Genomic DNA, 19,920 nt, shown 5'->3' with positions numbered 1-19,920 from the left:
GTGGGGGGATGACTGTATTACGAAGATCGCGACTTTAACTTTGACGATCGCCGTTCGTTTCAATATTTGCTCTGTCGATTTACTTTATTCATTATGATCGTATGGTTTCTATAATAGCATTCGTCTTTGCTATTATCGAATGGAAGTGACATTAAAAACAGGTGCTATGTAGCAAACGGTAAGCTAATGCATGTCGACTGTAGGAAAATGTTTTGTAATTTAAAAAATGATCATCTGTGAACTATATTGTAATTAGGAACTCTTAGTTGTTTAAACGAATAGAATGAATTGAACAAATTCAGATCATTTCTCTTGGAGTATACGCCATGCGTAGTTTTTACCTATTTACTCATGAATCTTAAATCAATTTTCATCGTAATTTTCAAACAGTGAAAGGCATTACTTTTGGTATTTCCTCGGCATTGCGATCCGCTGTAAGAACGATTATGTGGCTTTCTACACCAGCTTTTTTATCCTTCTTAGTTACACTAAGCTTTCAACCGGATGGCGATCTCTCAGATTGACCATTTATTGTTATTTTCGAGATATGTTTGCTGTTGTTAATCATCATTTTGATCAATGTTGAAGCACTTTCTTGGTGGAAGAGATAGAGAACAATATGGAGATCGATCATCAAACGTTTCATAACATTCGACAGCTTGGAAGAGAATTAATTAAATAGCCCAATCCGGCTGTTATTGGCGGTGTTATTAACATACCATTCTAATTAATCCATCGATCCATCGGTTGATCAGTTCACGAACCGTCCAGAAGCTCCGACTCAGACCGATCGCTTACTAAAGCCTATCCAGTTTAGGCTCGTTCTTTGTTTTCGAATGTCATCGGATATCTTTTCCGTGGATATCGTTCCGCACAGTACGAGTTAGTGCGATGCGCATCCTCCTTGTTGACGATGGTTTTGGTTTGCTACAGCCCCCCCCACCACTCATCGTGCAGATGCTGCAACCGAGAGTGGATAGAATGATGCACCCGCTTAACGCCACTTAGTTCCACTGCGTCTGCGGACGGACGGACGGACTGGGCTGGCAGAGGGGAAGCTAGTAGCGTGCTGTAACGATGCATCTGATTACAATTAATCAGCCGACAAATGTTCACCACCACCACCACCATTCTTCCTCCGCGGCCAGTGTGCTTCTAGTCTACCTTACCTTGCCATACCATACCTGTTCCCCTTCTCGCATAAGCGCACTCCACCAGTACGGTACGGGGTGCTTTGTGGTACCGGAGCGTTGATCGGGGTTTCATGTAACTCCGTTTGCTGGGCCTGGTGGGTGTTACATAATCTGTAAGTAGCTTCGTTGCAGCGAACGAGCGAGCGAGCGAGCGCGCGCGCTCACTGCCGGTGGTGCACCTCATTCCTCTTATCTTCCTCCCTTCCACCGAACCCTTCCAAATGACAAACCAGGCGAATGGTGGGTGCTGCTGCTGCTGCTGCTGCATTTCTGCTCTTGCTTCATCCTGCCACCCACCCTGAGTAGAATCGATCGTGGCTGTGGCCAACAAAACGGTGGCCAGCCGGTGACGCAAAACGGTGTACAAAAGGTGCAACTGAGAGGTGCAGCTTGATGCTCTCTCTCTCTCTCTCTGCCTCTGTCTCTGCCTCTGCGGTCCCCCGGAGACGATGACACAGTCCGGGATTGCCCGATTGCAACCGATAGTACAGCCACTAGTCATTACTACTGACTACTGGCTGAAGAGAGAGCATCTCGGACGTGGGGAGCGCGTGTCCTAAGGTTGGCAAATTGCCTTTCGACTCCATAAATCGCGAGCCATGCGAGTGTACCATCCGGGCGAAGCGGGTCCCAGAATGTGCAAAACTGTCGCGACGAATCTCAACGGTTAGGAACCGATCATTGGTCGCTTATCTAACGTCGAGAGGGTGACAGGCTCCTCGCCTCGCCGCAGCCTGCCACTCATGTAACCAGAAAAGGGTTGTTGTGTATGTTCGATTGGAGAAAAGCCTCTGATCTAATACCATATGACGCCAGCGATGCTGATGATGATGTGTCTTTGCGCCATCGCGTCGAGAAGCTTCTGGAAGGGAGCCGAGGCGAGAGTTTTAGTGGCAGTTCAAAGCAGCAGCGCAGTACCACACGGAATGTAGGGGACCCCCGCTAATGGGGCTACAAAGTTTGACGATTGAACAACCTTCAACCTAATTGGCCACCTTTGGTGGGCCACGGTTCCTCACGAGATCTCCCCACTCCCTGGTCAGGTCTTTGAAGGTGAAGTCACCCTGCACGCGAACACTCTTCGCGACCCTTTCGCTAGCGTTCCAGCTTGTTGTTGGCAGAACGACACTAGTTTAAGGCTAGTTTATACCACCTAATTGACTGCTGCTGCTGCTGCTGCTACTGTGTTGTGGTGAGGTGTTGCGTTTGATTCTCCCCCGTAATGACTCTCCGCCTGTTGTTTACAAATGACATACCGGAGAAGGTGATTGCGTTGCAGGGTCCTGCGGTGGTGCCAACCTAGGTCATGGGTTTATCCATGATGTCCTTCGGTTCACTTCTCCCACGGGCGTTCTTCGGTTCGCTTGCTTTCTCTCGCTGCACGCTCTCTCTCGCTATCGAATCCTCGGCGCTGTTTGGCCATCTGTGCGCAGGTCCACCGAGAATCTAACCAAAAACATCTCTCACCCTCTCTCTCTATGACCGATCCAAGGCTGCACAATAAGGCAAACTCGGTAGCAGATCGATAATGGCAAAAATGGTCACTCACGCGACTGGCGTGTCTTCTTCCCGTTTTGCGCAACGAAGGAGCGCAAAGGAATGCGGTACACCACGATGGTGATCGCCACTACAATTTGCCCGCCAATTTTTCGCTTGCCGCGTGACCACAGGCGATAATCGGGTGTACCGCGCAATCTGCCAGGATTGCAGGGAATCCGAAGCGCGTGATTGCGCGGAGTGAGTGTGATGCTCTTCCTTTTTTAAGGGGGTGGGGCATCGGAAGTGTGTAGTGTGTGTTTTGGGTCTGAGGAAGTGAAACAAACCTCCCCGTTCCCCATTCCTGGTCTGGTGCGTCATTTAGGACCAGCTTCACACACCAGAGGAGGAGAAGAAGGAGGTTACTGGCAGGTTCAATGACTTCCCGCTGTGCGGACGGTGCTCGCCTGAATTTGTGGTGTGCTGGTTGTCGCCTAAATGGGTGGTCGATTGAATTATTAAACCCAAACTTTTCCGGGGGACCTTGAGCAGAGGGAGGCTACATCGAAGTGATAATTCCAATTCCGTGATTAAGTGCTCGAGCACCCGCGGCGGAAGTGACGATGTGAGGAAGAAAGGTGCTGGCGGCACCGGCTGTCGTTGTCGTCATTGTGTCGACTTAATTTACCTCGAAAAGCATAAGCAACGTGCGTGATATGACGGTGTGAAGTGATCTTTCGGTCGCATGTCTCTTATCGTGTATCCTCCGTGCCACTGCCAGCAACGCTTCTTTATCATCTAGCCCCTGCCATCGTGTGTTCAGGAGACAGAGAGACAGAGAGAGAGAGAGAGAGAGAGAGAGAGAGAGAGAGAGAGAGAGCAGAGTAACTGCAGCGCGAGTATCGTATCATATCTTATCACACGGGTACGTGTTCAAATTTTGGCTCAACACCACACACCAAGCGCATTAGAACCACGTTTTATTATCTTTCACTGTTAAGCGTTGTCCTCATTTCATTCTGAATGGTTGTTTTAATGATTCAAACAACGTCGTGAGTCGTTTTGATTCTAGTTCGTCATTTTTGTTATTTTTTTTTTAGTTGGTATCTTACGGACGGAGCCGTATATATTAGAAAGATAGAGGAAGATAGAGTATAAACAGTAGAGGGAACAGGCATTTCCTCCTGCCCCAGGGACAACATTTTTGTTATTATTCGGGGGTTTTTTTTTTGGGGGGGGGGGAAATCAATCACCTTGTACGTTGACGATTGGCAGTACATCAAACATTTATGCAGTCACTGTACGCAAGTACACGTACTCGAATCCCGAAAACCAAACAATGCGAAAAAACGTTCGTCATCACTGACGGAAACAAACGCATGGTGATGATTCAGCGGTCTCGTGATCGCAGGATTTGTGACCTCACATTTTTGCGAGTCACTTCTGGAGAATAACTGACGACGATGACCCAGCCCTGGGAGTCCTGGTCGCAGATAGTGTGCCAAATGCCTGCTCCAAAACGGGCTAGCAATTCATCTCTCTTTTTTTTATAAATGTCCAATGTTAAGCCACTCATTTCGTACTGATCACTATAAACTGTTTAAGGTCCTTTCTTCGCTACCGATCTTAAAGACAATAGGTAGAAGTCTATCCATGGGCAAAAGATTTCGCAAATTGCGTCTCTATAGCCTCCGGACACACCACTTACTGCGGATATGACCTTAGGACATCATTAACGCTGCATTTGCGTCTCGACAAGTGTGCCACAGAATCGATTTTGGCATCGAAAGGTAGGGAAAACGATCTCTCCAACTCGTCGACGTTGCTGTTCCCTCCCTGGTACAGTCACCGATGCTCTTAATGATTAAAGTTAATTTGGAACATCACGGTGTGGGCCTAAGAAGAAAAAATCGGGCCTGTGTAATAGTGGCCTGTGCGTTCGCCCCTTACTTTCGGAACGTAAAACGGTTTCAACCTACTACCGGCATAAGAAAAGCCTCTACTCTGCTGGCTACTGCCGGTGTCTTCCCTTATACGGTGTTCAGCAGATCGACTACCGCTGATCCATGCCCGCCTTGTCCATCATCACCGCCTGTTTTGGGGTGGTGGTGCGTACGCCACGCCGCATGTTGGATACGCACTTTTCATCTTTCTCTCTCGAGAGCGCTCGGCACGCACACCGGATGATGACGGTGCGCGAATGGGGGTGTACGAGCACGCGGCCACGGAGTGAGGGGAAAGAATGAATGATGGTGAAGGTAAGGGAACGTAGCGCGCCACGCAACGCCACCGCGCGGAGAGCGAGGGCACTCGGATTTAGGTCAGCGGTAACAGCAGCAGCACCAGCGGCAACATCACGCGGCGGATTTGGCGCGGTCCACGCCATCCACGGTGGCCCTTTTCCTCTCGTTCGCGATCAGCAGCCGCAGCACCAGGATCGAGCCGGTGCTTTTGGTGACGGTAAAAGTGTGCGTGCGCGCTGTGGCCCCAAAACCGAGGAGGGATTTTAAACCCCATCGCCCTCGTCGTCGTCATCAGTGTTGGTGCTGCTGCTGATCGTGGGGTATCTCTCATAATGGATGCCTCTTCTTCCGCTCGCGCGCATGTTCCGCGAGTATTTATCCTTGTGTTTTTCGACGCACCGCACCGCAGCGGCCATTAAAATGTTCCTCCAAGTGACGATGCCCTTGGAATTCTCAAAATAAACTTCGATGCCCAAAACGAACTGCGGGGCCTAGAAGCAGCAGCAGCAGCGAACACACCACGTGTCGCACATATTTTTAATCCCCCCTCTCTCCTTTTGCTCAGTTCCCCCCGCTAGTAGCACGCCGGACCGGACCGGACCGCATGTTTATGTTGCATTATGCTGTTGTTGGTTTATTCACTCACTTGCTGGTGTGTTGCAATAAAGCGCCGTCGACGCGCGCGCGATAACTCGATGTTTTGCGCTCCGCTCGATCTGATGGCGAAATGCGGTGCGGTTCTGTCCCGAGTACCAAGCACCAAGCGACTCTCGGTGGTGACTTAGTTAGTGCTGCTATGTTTCGTAGCACTCTCCCCCCTTTTCTCTTGTGGTGGGGGTCGAGTCCATGCCGCCTAGAGAAGGAAGTGTGTTTATGTTTGTTTATGTTTTGAGGCGGAACAGCAACGAGAAAAAGGGAAATAGATGGGGACACGGCCAGAGAGAGAGAGAGCGAGAATGTGCCATTTCATTCTTCATTCGGGATTCGGGAGACACCGTAAATCCGAGAGATCTCACGTACACACTTTTACGAATCCGAAAAACTCGTTTGTTGAGCCTGAATCGACACCGAGAGAGAGAGAGAATGCTCTCGAGCTGTGCGGTAAAAGAGAGCCCCCCCCCCCCCCCCCCCCCCCCCCCGAGTGGTTCTAAGGGGGCATAGAGCATATTGAGCATAATGTTGCGGAGCATCATAATAAACGGAAACCGAAGAACACCGAGTGATGCGTATTCTATTCGTCTCCTGGCTTGCGAGAACTTTTACTTTTCGCGCGATGATCCCCAACCGCGGTCGATCGATTGCGTGCGCCTCCATTTGATGGCGTTGTCCTCGCGAAGTTTCGCGAACCTATCTCAACACACATACGGGGACGGGGACACACATACACAGGGGAGCGGCTGCGGTCTCTCTCTCTCTTGCTCTCTCTCTCCCCCCTTTAATTATTGGAGAGTTTTTGGCGAGCATATTTTACGGTTTCCTTGAGCCTTCGGCAATGTGTTAACCTTCTGGTTTGTTCGTACATTGATGGCGAACAACAACATGAACGCAACAACAATTGCCGACATCATCGCGTTCGCGTTGAATTGGCATCGGATGCGTCGTTTGCACAAGATGCAAAGAGAGCATCGTGGAGCACTTGGCTCGCTCTCTCTCTCTCTGTGTGGCTCTCTCTCTGTTATGCGGGAGCATGATCGAGTGTGCAGAAAGAAGGGCTCCCGCTAAGGGTGAGCATAAGAAAGGGGCGGTGGGAAGGAACAGGCGCCAGGGACACCACGAGCAGCTCGTACGAGAGTAGTGCGTATACGCTAATGTACGTGTCCCCTCTCTCGCTCTCTCGCTCTCTCTCACTGTCTCTGCCCCACTGTTGTGTTGTGTATGTGTGCCCGGTTGTGTGATGGTGGGAGAGAAACACCTCGAAATAACTGCATCGTCGAGCGCGCGGGCCTCGCGCGTACCGACCTTTCTCGGGGAATATAGTAAAGTGAGGACTTTTGGCTCGACCAGACGACACTCCTCCTCGAAACTCGACTCCACATTAATCTGCGGTCGGTTGCGCGCGTGTGTTTGTTCGGTTCGGCTGTCGCGTCACATCTCTCTTGTGCAGCGGTGTGATGGCATGCCCCATGCCACTGCAGGGGCCAAACACTACAAACAACAACAACGCCACCAACGCAGCAACAACAACAACCACAACACCACCAGCAGTGCCGCTGTAGTGTTCTCGTGCTCCTCGCTTTTTGGGGTCTCTGTGTGTACGCCGCGTGTATTTGTGTGTTGGCTTATGCTAACGACGAATTCAAGGGGTTGAACCTGAAAAAAAAGCCCCCCAAAAAACCGCTCTCTCTCTCTCTCTCTCGCGCGCACTCGCTCACGGAGATATCAAGAGATCATCCACATCCATCCTTTTAGAGAGAGGGTACGACGAAGGAAAAAGGTGGTTGCTGCGGACACTGCACAGAGCAGTGGGGCCCTTCTTGGGCTTTTTCTCGGGGTGCACTCCTTGGGGGTCTGTCGTGTCACAGCTGCAGCCCTCGTTTCGTTGATCGCCAAAGGCCCCCCCACAAAAAAAAAGGGAAGAAAAAAAAGTGAGCAAAAACTGCGCACCACCGAAAAGGAAGGTGAAGGATAACGCGGCGTGAAAATGTGATCTACACTCACGTGTACAGCAGGCAGAGCGCGAGGCCAAGGCGCTGGTTGTGCTCGCTGCGTGTTCCGGTGGCCGGAGAGTGTTTCCGTTTCGATTTTTCCACGGTTTTTTTTTTGTCACTTGCTGCCCCTTCCGTTTTCTAAAACTATCGGGTGTCCGTGGGGCGAGAAAAAGCTTCACTTTCGTGTCCCAAACACATACACAGGAGTGCGAGTGCATCGTACCATCCCCTTCCCCACCCCGGGAGTTTGTGAGTTCAAAAGTTGTGTCTCGGAAGAAGGAGCCCCCCCCGCGGGGAACATCATCATCATCATCGTTGTCCTGTGACGGCTCCACGGCATTGTGTTCACCGGTTCGCTGTTCGGTTGTCTTATCAGCACCGAGGCCAGCCCCGCCCCTTCGTTTGGTGTTCAGTTCGTGGTGTTTTCTGCTCCTGTTCCTGCTCCTACTCCTGCACATCCTCCGTGGCTTCGGCTTTTTCGGCCATTTTGGTTTTCGGTGTATTGATTGTGTCCGCAAACGGCATCATCAGCCAGCAGCAACCAGCAGCATCAGCAGCAATTCCATTCCACATTCTGTGCTGCTGCATCGCTTCGGAGTGCATCGGTGTGCGTTGTCGCTTCGAGACAACAGCTGCGCTACTCCTTCCCATGTGCAGCAGTCGCTAATGTTGTGAAGTGCATTTACATTAACGTGACGCCCGGGCTTTGTGGTGTGCGTTCGCAAAAAACACCAACGAAACACACGAAAGAGCCCCCCAAAAAAGTCAAGTGCGCAGCCATGGTACCAGCTCGTCCAAGTGTAGCAAGTTCCTGCGTTCGTTATTTGCCCTGCGGATCGAAGAATCCCACAGTTCTTGAATGAAATACTATTAGTTCTGAAGGAGGATTCCCAAGGCTCTCTGTGAATCATCGCATCGCGGTCCAAATCGACTTACTACCAACTAGGCAGCAGCAGCAGCAGCGGCGTGCCATTCGCGACCGGTCGCGATCGAAGGCACTAGAAGGAAGGGCACGAACGCGTACACAAGCACACTGATAAACAAAGGGAGCAAAAATGAAAAGCGACATCATGGCGATGCACCACCAGTGCTCGGTGTCCGGCAAAAAGGACATACTGCGCGAGGTGGTCATCAAGTACATCGACCATTTCTATCCGAAGTAAGTGAAAGCGCAGCACAGCAATCATCATACCTTCCCGCGCGGCCCCACCCCGTTGACTGTTTACACGTGTCCATTTACGTGTCTTTTCCCCACGAGTTTCCCTACCGGCCATAGTATCGGCTGGCGCCCGCTTGGCTTTTGGAATTATTGATGTGCCGTTGGTACGCCGGCTGACCCGCTTTTAGCCGCTAGAAGAACCCCGTGAATGCAGCTGTTTTGAGGCGTTACCGGCAGCAGCAGCAGCAGCAGCACACAGCACCGTCCTTCGATCGCGTCGATTTTAGTGTCAATCGGTCGCGAAAGGACACCGTGAGGATGTGGGATGAAATTAGAATGGAGGAGAACCCGGAGAAGAAGAAGGAGAAGGAGGAGTGCGCATGTTACAACCAGCCGGGGAAGGTGTTTGCGCAATGGGGTCCGTCACGTGTGTTGTCCGGCTGCGTCTGGCGAACGTCCATCATCATCATCATCATCATTCACCAGCCAGCCAGCCAGCTAGCATGAGTGTTTGTATCCGGTGGGGCCTGCCTGGGTCGGTCAGTTGGCTGAAACAGCTAGACAGACGGCCTTAGGCCCCCTCTCTCCGCTCCGACCGGAGGGGCAAAAAACTAATAATCATCTTGTGCCCCCCGTTTTTTTTTCTTCCTCTCCTCCACGTGCAGATCGATCGAAGCGTCGTCTGATTGATGCCTTTCAGTGGTCTAGCGAGCCGCTAGGAGTCGCGTAGAGCCAGCAGACCGCGCGCTCGCTCGCGATTGCAAAAGGGAATCATGAGTCGCAGGTTTTTGCATTGCACGAGACCGCCAAGACCGAGCGTTGGCACACAATATTTAATTTCCCTTTCATTCAGGTGTTGGAACCCCCATGGAAACCCCTCAACAGCCGGGGCAGCCTTATGGCACGGCATGGACCTGATGTTTGGGGCTGTTGGAGGAGCGATGGAAGGCAGGGGACGAGACAGGGGTATGCCAATTTTGACGCAGACACCTCACACGCATTCGGTGGGGAGAGCAAGGCCGCGGTGGATGGTGCGTTTTTTTTCTTTCTTTCTTTCGGAGGGGTCCAGCGTCTTGCGAGTTTGCCATTTGTAAGCCACCGGTCAAAATGGTGTCTCGGTACAAGGTCTCTGGCTGAAATGGCGTTAGAGTTCTTGTCTCCTTTTTTTCTCTAGCCGCTGGTGACCCATTTCCTACCTTCTGTCGGATTCGACGTCGTTTCATTCGATAATAGGTTTTGTTTTTGGTCGGTTTTGTTGTATAAGAGTCCGCGTGCTAGGGTTCCGATGTTCGGTTTGTTAATAACAGTTGTACGGGCAATCTGTTTGTTTTATTATCTCCATGTTTTTAACTACAGGGATAGATTTGATTTGAAAATAGAGAATGGATCGTAGAAGAACATAGAACTATTACAAGGATTTTGCTCATGAGATGGAACAGAAATCGATTAGTGATGGTCAATTTGACTTCAATCGATCATACGTATAAAGTTGTTATTACTCACGATAAAATAATAAAAGGGCAATAATTAAATAAGTAAAATATTTTTAAATTACTCTACCTTTATGATAACCATTTGGATGAGGAATGTCTAGTTATTCGTCCAAAACCCTGTGCTCACCATGGAAGTAATTCCGCTTGATCCAATGCCAATATTTACCGTTTGCTACTTTGCCTTTGTGCTTTTAATGTTCCCCAATGCGCAGATGAGTTGAAGCTTTCGTGAAAAATAAACCTCAAATAGACAACAATGTTGTGTAATATACATATTCGCTTTTTCAAATTTAAATTGATCGTACCATTCCTAAGATCATGTATTAAAGCATGGAACATTTAATATTTGGCCGCATGAAATAGGACACAGCTCAGGCCAGAAATAAGCTAAACACATGGAAAAGGTGTCATTTTGTAGGTATTTTATCCAGCTATTCATAAAAAAATGCGATTCAATTATTGGGCCACGTTGCGTATGGATTTACGCACTTTTGGTTTTATGCTAAGAAAAATGTGCTGCACAGTAGTGGAAGATGTCTCATTAGCCATTCTTCCCACCATTTGTACATTACAGATGGATTTCTAATCATTTTACATGGTTTCTTGTCTTTTCGTTCGATAATAGCCCAATATAATTGTATTGGACGATACTGTGGGCAATTCGGTGGATTGAAGATTTTTGGTATGAAATCAATACTGTTGTTTCGATACCAATTTATGATCTCTGTGCTGTAATGGCAGCTTGCCAAGTCGGACCAAAAGCTAACAGGACCTTTATGAGATTTAATAAAAGGTAATGAAACCACCCAACGTTTTCAAACCACAACTGCAGTTCGCTTGCCAAATGAGCAGTTTACGGGCAATTTTATTTGCGTAAATGAACTAAAATCTTACTCTCGCATTCCGTCTATGATTGCTAAAGTCAAATTTGTCTCCTGGTTTTTGCCAAAATGCAATTTTACGTGGGTTTTACTCCAGACAAATTGACTTTTTATAGTGAGTGTGCAGAGTTTTTTTTCACCCTTCGTGTTCCATCGGCCATAACTTTTGAAGGTATGGTTCGATTTTGACGATTTTTTTACCACTAAAAGAAAAGACTAAAACCTTTAAAAAGACAACAACAGAGTAGCAAAGCGACCACAAGGAGCGCTACAGGAAGTAAAATAGTGCGGCCAAATATTAAGTGTTCCATTCTTTAGTAATATTCACTGACTCTACCGACCAAAGAATTAATTAATACTATTAAAAAAGTCACCAGACTTCAACGATTTGCTTGAAACATGATAAAAACAATCGCACTAAACCAAACCACCAAAAACATATGGACTAATCGTTCTAGGAGCAAACAGTTTCTACGAGTTTGATTACGTACTGTTCGCTCGATTTACCCTCGTATTGCATGCGTCACTGATGTAGCCGCTTGCGATCTTTCAAACAAACACAAAACAATGTGCTAAGTTTCAATTAAACGCTCTCAATGCTGATAACGCCCACGGTGGCGGCGCGAAAAATGCAGCATTCCAATGACGCTCGCATCGCTCGCTCTCACCAGCGAAAATTCGAAGATCCTTGTAAAGTGATGGTTGATTGGTTGGTTGGGTTGGTGGTGGTCGTTCACCTCGTCCAAAAAAAAAAGGTTGTTTATCATCGCGACCGCAACGCGACGCACCGCCGAGATTGCTTTATCGTTGATAGACAATGGAAGGAACCAGAAATGCCTGTCGTGCAGCGGATAGATAGTGGCGGAATGACGCACATTGACGTCTTGTTTGTTGTGCTCCTGAAAGTAATGAATTCCCACAGGTGTTTTCTTCTATTATTATTGTTCGTTTGCAGTCTGGAAATGATTAAGTTACGTTCATTGAAACCCAAATATGCCCCAAATGCACCACCGCCAGGAAGTGAATCTCTGCAAAACAGTCGCTTACTGCCCTTCACACTGCATCAACTTGCAGTTATGTTTTTCGCACCTAAAAGGCAACAGCGTGTCAATGCTGATGCATCACCATTAATAACGTGTGGATGTGTGTTTTTCGGTTTCATTAGGTCTGGTTTGTCTGGCGTGTTTGTGTTTTGTGCACAAATTTATACCGCTGCGAGACCGGTGGCGGCGGCGGCATAACAAATCATTGGCGCTCTCGGCGTCGTCGTCGTCCACGCCTCCATCCATCCCATGTGGCGGGCCCCCCGAACGACGACGCCACCAATTCACGCCGAAGAGTTATTTAATGCGCGTCGCTTGATTCAACTCGCCACGCAAAACACAAACCCACCACGAACCACGGTCCCAACGATGGCGCGCGCCCGCTCCTCCCCCCATCGGCGCGTAAAATACGCAAAATGGCCGCAACGAGCGGTGCGCTGTTATTGGTTTCGGTCATGGTGGCGTTGTTGTCGCGTTGTGGTACGCTTCTTTTTAAAATTCCCAAATGGTGGCCACAGAACCGCCGTAATCGTAGAATATTGAGTACTACTACGGATTCACACCGGTGCACGGATTTACTTAACAAGCACACCGTGGACCGTGGATCGTGGACCGTAGACCGTGGCCATCGCTGTAAACAACACGCTTGCCTCTTGCCGGGTGCCAGGTGATATTTTAGGATAGCTTTCAAGAGAGTGTGCTTGGCTGGCTCCACAAACGACTCCCCACTCTTGGGGCAGGGGTTGTTGTTGTTTTTCCCTTTTTGGGTGGCCAAACAACACCATTCGGCCATTCCGGGCCAACCGGGTGTTTGGTATGCGTTCGATCACACTCGCTATCGCCGGTTTGGGGAGGGGGGGGGGGGGGGGGGGGGGGTGGTTCGAGAGTCCATAAAAAACCACGATCGCGGCTCGAATAGTGGACAGTGCTTTTGGAAGAAATTTAAATTGGATTGCAATATCCTCCGCGCGCGTGATATCATCACGGTGTGGTGTCGCGATCGCGCCCGGGACAGCAGCGACGCCTTTTTGCGATCGTGCGCGCACTTCCCAATCGCCGCCTGGCCATCTGTTTGTTGTTTGCTGTTTTGTTTTGTTTTTCTGTTTTACGGAACCACCGGTTATCTGAACACCACTTAAGTGGCACATCGCTGGCCCAGCACACACTCCTCCTGGGGCACTACTTTGTAGGGGTTGCTTGCGTTCATGTCATCAGCCCGTACGAACGCATAACAGCGTTGCGGGGGTGCTACCTACCTACCTACCTTCCTCCTCATAGATATCTCGTAGGGCAACACCAGTGCAACGACGCGCCAACGATTCAGGGGATGCGTGAGCGCCGAGAACTTGCTGTGACGTTGGTTCGCAGCCATTTTTTGGTACAAAATTATGGCACACACGCCACGGGGTTACGTCTCCATCGCGCGGTGCGATGCGGGTTTTTTTTTGCTCGAAGAAGCATCAAATTGGGTGACACGACACCGATGTGTGTCGCTTCCTTCGTGGTCGTCGCCCAATCCAATAATTTATACGATGACGTCGATCGACGATGGTGGTAGTTATGACGAAACGCGATCGCGAATGCGGTCACCACAGCATTGGTTTCGAGGGCCCGGACGGTGGCACACGTGTGCAACAACGTGTTTCGCGTGGTCTGACCAAATAAACACATGTTGCCCCTCTTCCACCTTAGAACTCGCTAAACGATATCCTCCACCGTTGCTGCACGTCAGCTGTTTGCAGTGATCTCGGTTTCCAGTTTTTTTTTTTTGCAATTTGCTCGCGTCATCAGCCAGGCCACACATGTCCACTGGACACAGGTCTGTGACTAATGGGTGTGAAAGACATTCAATGAGGAGAGGTTCGTTGCGCTCCCTCCCTTCCGTGCCAGCACTTGGTACCTTTATTTTGTCGACCAAAATCGTCATTAGATGCATTCGATTCCGTTCTGTGTGCTGCAAGAGAACCGGCATTCGTTAGAGGGGATTAAGAGGTTGCTTCCAGTTGGTTCCAGCTCCTGGTGGACATTGTCCCTCGGCACTGCGTCGAATAGGGGCGGAAAGCGGTGGAAGGCCACTCATCATCAATTAATTTATTTTTAGCCCGCACAACAATCGTATATAAGCCCCAGCCGCACAGTCGACGAGCCCGATAAGGAAAGATAACATTCGCGTAACATAAAATGGACGAACGGGCGAGCGCGCCAATTTTATGATGTCCTCCAGTTTCCCCCCACAGTTCCCCATATTTGCCAAGCCGATTAACTTATCTTGTTTTTTTTTGTTCTTCTTTCCCCACTTATGATTGCAGTGCTTCTGGGACAGGCGCGGTTGCCATCGATAACAAAATCGAGCAAGCAATGGTAAGTAATACCTTTTTACTCTTTTCCACTGACGGAAGACGGACAGAAGACGACGGACTTCACGATGACCGATCGATCATGTGGAGTTTGGTTTGATCTCGACGGGGGTGAATGTGATGATCATCAGTTTTCTGTCGCAAAACTGTTGCCCCTTTTCCCAAACACACTGTGTGCCTCCTCACTCAGTGCGTTATTTTTCATGATTTTTTAGAGCTTCGTTATCATTCGCCCATAATGGCTGGTTTCATGGTTCGCGTTTGCCCCCATGCTCCGTGTGTCTACTGTTCGCGATTCATCATGAGCACAACCCCCCGGCCGAATACCGGGCTCTTCTACTGCAGGGTTTGCTTGGTCCCGGATCCAGTTATCTGCGCGCGTTTGTTTGCCGAGCACTTTTGCTTTGGTAAAGTCAAACAAACACTGGAACACTCGCTGGAACTGGAGTGTGTTGAAAGTGTGTGGTACGTCACCGTGATGACGGAATACAATATACTTTTGGCTTTAGCTTTGGCTTTTGGCTTTTGGCTTTGACTGAGCGATGACCAGACACCTCATATATTCTCCATGAGTCACTCACTGAATCATGGAGCAGTATTTAGTGACCAAAAATCAGCATCATTCTGGTGTGGTCATGCAGAGACGAGACTTATGACCATTATGGGCGACAGCAACCCAAATCTGCGATGATAAAGCTTTTACACACTCGAGATAGATGAAGGGACCTTTGGAGCTCCTCTCTGATATTGCATGAGCTTCGTAATAAGAAAGGATCATAAAAAGCGCTTACCTTCTGATCCCCTCTCTCGTTGTTAGATTCAGGTTCAATGTGAAGTTCTCTGTCAGAAGTTCACAAAGAAATGATATCGTAATAGATTACAAGCCCTTATCCAAGATCACCCATTACCACAGAGTTACGTGATGTTCTGTGAGGTTATTGGCCACTTAGCGAAGCGAAGGTGTGACACTGTAGGCACGTTAACTCACGGCAAAAAAAAAACAGCTTCATGAATCTTCTTCTGACTCATTTGCAATCGCGCAGTTCCTTGTTCGCTGTAGTCTGTTGAGGGCGTTGCGAATGAAATGTTTCTTTTCAAGACATTTCACGCGCGACTTTACTCTAGTCCGCTTATCGGCCAACCAACAACACACGCAACAGAGGCCCGTCGGCATCGGCGATGGTCGGTACTTTCTCCGGCCACTGCGGCCAAGAAACTTCTTCAAGGATTTTATCTGTTGGATTTGCATGTGGTCCGGCGGCAGCGAACGGACGGTCGTCTGGTGGATTGTGTATTTTTGCACGTATGGACAAAAAGAAACCCATGCGCCAGAAGTAGGTCAATCCAATTAAGGCGCGGGGGGAGGATCGACAGTCACTTTAACAGTGTCCAACAGCACCGTGGTGGTGGTGGATCGTTGGCTGTGCGAAGGGTGGAGTTTGTCTTGCTTGGCGTGGTTCTACCATTCGCACTCTTCTCCACTTTCCTCGGAGCACCGGCCAAACTGTTGCTACTGCTTGCTGTTGGCCTGGCCTGTGCTGTAGACTGTCCTCTCGCTGGTGACGCTGGAAATGGTCCAGGATTTACTGCACAAATCTGTGGTTTTTTTTTTCGCCGCACTCCTTCGCGACCAATGGCGGCGCGCGCAGGGTGTTTGAACCGGTTTTGAAACTGTATCCGCTACGACGATGCGCCCGAGCGACGAATACGATCATCATCTTCTACAGAGTGACGTTAGCAGCGCGCTTGGATTGCAACCGCAATCACGTGATCACGGTACAGTGCAGTGAAAAGTAGTAGCCCTTAGGGGGATACTCTTAGAAGCTGCTGCTTGGGGTTTAGGGGACGCACAATATTTGTTAATTTATGAGCTCCTCCGATTAGCGCTTTGTTCGACCGCAAACCTGTCATCAATCGCCAGCGGGGCGTAAACATCGCACTTTTTCTCGTTCCTTGTGACATATCGGTTCCAGGATCGGTCCCCGGTCCGGTCCTGTCTGGCCCTGAGAGGGAGGTGACCGTGAGCCGCCAGGACTGGATAGAACCGGTTGGGTCAGTTTATAGTACGGGGGCCCTGTGCCAGCCGCGCCATCAGCTGCACACCTTATCGGCTGGTCGTTATCAGCGTCTCGCGTGTGTAGCGGAGCAACCTGAACGGTGTTTTCGTGTTGTCCGTTTTGCGAGTGCCGGCATGGGGGCCCATCAAACATCGAATTTGTTTTTCTTTTTGCGCCCCTCAATCTTGCAGCATTCAGTTTTCTTTTTGAGCAGCACCTCGGCACGATCCGCGCTGTGTGATCTTCTTCTTCTTCGAGTTGTGGTGTCGGGAAATTGAAATTAAATACCGGGGACCTTGACCGCACACTTTGTGTCGCGTGAGGATTGTGCAGAAGCTGGCTTTTTAGGGTGGATTAATGGATAGACGTTCAATAAACAGTACTTACCGTGTGATGGTTTGCCGGGAGTGCTATTTTTATCTATCATGCATCAATACGTATTTAAACTCTTAGTTCAATTAAAGATTGTTACGGCATTCGACGGCTCTTTATTCATCGGTATGTTGGGTTCTGCAGCTGTTGCGAGCAAACGATGCCAGGCTGCTTTGATTGAATTTGGGTTATTGAAAAATGGAAAATCCCACCGGGAAACACTCTTTGTACAAGTGAAGCATCATGGTAGCCCATCGGCAACGAAATGATCTGGTTGTTTTCCATCGGCTCTCTTTCATCTGCACTTCCAACACACAAACTGGTGTTCATTCCATTTAAATGCGACACAAACCTGCCGTTCCACAAGCACAATACAGTGCGCGCACCGGCAACGGGCGGCCTCTGGTGGCGCGCCTCTAGGTCTAGTGTTTCGTAGCGTGTGTTGGCGGCCTTCGAATTCTCTCATTTTAAATGGCCCGATGTAATCTGTCGTGCCTGTGCTGTGCTGCTGTGGTCGTCGGCTGTAGTTACTATCCGCCCCGATGCTGTGATGACAGCTGGCAATGCGTTGGCATCATGATCATCAAGGGACGGCGCTCGACCTTTTCGCTCTGTGCACAAAGCGGGGAGAAGGAAGCGCGAAAGCTCAGTTCCCATAATGGCCCTGTGCAACGAGCAGCAAAGATTGAAATGCCCAGGAAGGTGAGCCGGAGAAGAAACGTGTGTCTGTGTTTGTATTGCGCAAATATTTAGAATCCGATGCACTTGTTTTCGTTCACTCGCCGATGCTCCTCTTTCCAATTTGATAAGAAACCTGTTAGTCGGTTTGCCAGACTGGCTTCGCCCTCTAGGGCCCGGTCCGGTACCAGGGCACAAAGAATGACAGAGGATTTTCGACGAGGGAAGTAACCGTGTGTGGGGAATCTGTTATTGAACGCCTTATCACGGCCTGCCCACGTGTTTCATTAGTAGTAGGGATGCTTATGCTTTTCGAGGTGTTGTTATGTTTGAGTAAAAGGAAAGGGTATAACCTCATTCGGCTTTTGAGCATAATATTGACACGCAGTAAGTACACACATAGCACACTGAGAGCCAGTCTGTATGCTGAGAATCTAGAGCGGAACTCGAGGAGTATCGGTTTACAGTGTGAAGTGTGCTGGTATCAAATTAGTTGTAAAAAATACTAAAAATAATTTCATTGAAATGAAATTGTATTAAATTAAAAATAGACCCGTCTAGCCGTCTATTTCTGAAACGTATGGCGTAGGATTTGATTTCAAGTAAGGAGTATGACATCAAAATTATCAAACAACACGACCCCCACTTGTTCCTGGAAATGTTGATTTCTCGTTATGCTACGCATGGAGCGCGGCCTGGTTATCAAAACCGTAGCATGATGACTGGAGAATTCATTGCACGATTACTGTATGACACATTTTACAACTGCGCTGATATACTCATGGCCCACACTGTAAGCGCGGTTGAGCTGCTCCAAGAATCCGTGACAAGTGTTCCTTGATCACTCTCTCCCAACTCACGCTCTGCGTTTCTCAATGCTCTCTAGACACCTAGCCAAGCCAAAGGGTATTATAGACGACCAGCGTGAGAGAGAGAGAGAGAGTGGAGTCCTTGAGAGATTCTCTCCAGTCTAGTGTCGTGGAGCCCCACAAGGTGGGAAGCTAGCGACTCTCGTCGCTCTGTCCCCAAGCTGACATTTAAATACCAGCGGGAGAGCGAGAGCAATCGCACTACAGCGCCGCTCTACAGGAAGGAGTGTTTTGTCACGTTGGTGGTGTTGTTGTTGTGGGCCCGGTGCGCACAATAAAACCGCCCGCATCCCGGCACCAGACAGTGAGTCGCCATTCGCAGGTCTACTAGCTCGTAGCATTCACATCCCGGCGGTCCTGTGCGCCTTCGCAAGAGCAAGAGCAAGAGGTGCCAGTCGGTTGTTGACAACACTCTGCCTGCTCGGCTCTCGCTGTGCTCTGTGCCCCGTGCCCCGTGTGTTCCGTTGCTCAAGCCGAAAGCCACTCGCAACCGGTTTTTGTTCGCTGGTGATTACCGGGACCCCGCGGTACCAGATAAGAAGCAGAAGCGACGACCGAACAGCAGCACTGTGCATGTGTGAACGAAGTGTGTGATAAGAGCTAAAGCGGCGAAATAGCACAAAACCACCATCATTCAATTGCCAGCGAAACGGCTGGCTTTTATCAAATTTCTTGTCGATCGTCCTTGAAATCTAAAATCGCGTGATTCGCGCAAAAGAGCAGTGCCTGTGTGAACCGTTGTTAGGGTCCTTGCGGTGCACATTAGCATCACATGATCATAGTAAACCTGTGCGCGTTAGCTGCTGCCACATAAAACACTCTGAAGTTGTGTAGAAAAGTGCAAACGGTCACCACGTCCTCAGGAAGAAAGTAATTGACTTTGCTGCTGCTGCTGCTGCTGGTCGTGAGGGCAAACGGGAAATAAGGAAACATTTACATCAAAAGCAGCAGTGTAAAAGAGGTCCATTGTTAAAATCCTGTGTCCCTTGACGGTGAACAAAAAAAAAAAACCATGGAAACCCTTCCGGCGATAAACAATCCATATCCGGCTCTGTCGACGGTGTTGCGCTCGCCGTCGCCCATCGTCCAAGAGCACACCGTGGAACAGTGTCACCACCACCAGACTGCCCGGCAGCACCCGTCAACGGTGGAGAATTGGCTGTACGAGATTAAGCAGAAGGGACAGGATAGCACCTACTACGTGATGGTGCAGAATGTGAAAGTAAGTATCCGCCCGATATTTGGTGTGCATTCTCGCGATCATTCGATCGCACGCTCCGTCCCGGGGGCTATCAAACACGTGGTAAAGAGCGTGAGTTGTTCAAAAGGGTGGTGTGTGATGTGTGCAGCTGCCGAGAGCCACTTGCGTTCCACATTCACTCCGATCACCGATCACCGTCGAGTGGAGAACGCGAACGGTGATTTACTATCAAATGTTCCGTGTGCCAGCC

General features: G+C 49.4%; 1 protein-coding gene across 2 annotated transcripts in view; it reads left to right on the top strand.

Moving 5' to 3' along the window:
- The window catches only part of LOC126572746 (protein bunched, class 2/F/G isoform), a 47,990-nt gene that overhangs the window by 21,700 nt on the left and 6,370 nt on the right, over nucleotides 1–19,920 (top strand). For both annotated transcript variants that reach the window (XM_050232336.1, XM_050232335.1), the window contains exon 4: nucleotides 14,446–14,497. In XM_050232336.1, the coding sequence (XP_050088293.1) occupies nucleotides 14,446–14,497 (52 nt within the window). The remainder of the gene's footprint in view (nucleotides 1–14,445; nucleotides 14,498–19,920) is intronic.

This window comes from Anopheles aquasalis, chromosome 2, assembly GCF_943734665.1.
Source record: "Anopheles aquasalis chromosome 2, idAnoAquaMG_Q_19, whole genome shotgun sequence".
NCBI classification, from domain to species: domain Eukaryota; kingdom Metazoa; phylum Arthropoda; class Insecta; order Diptera; family Culicidae; genus Anopheles; species Anopheles aquasalis.
This window is presented reverse-complemented; position numbering and strand designations above follow the sequence as displayed.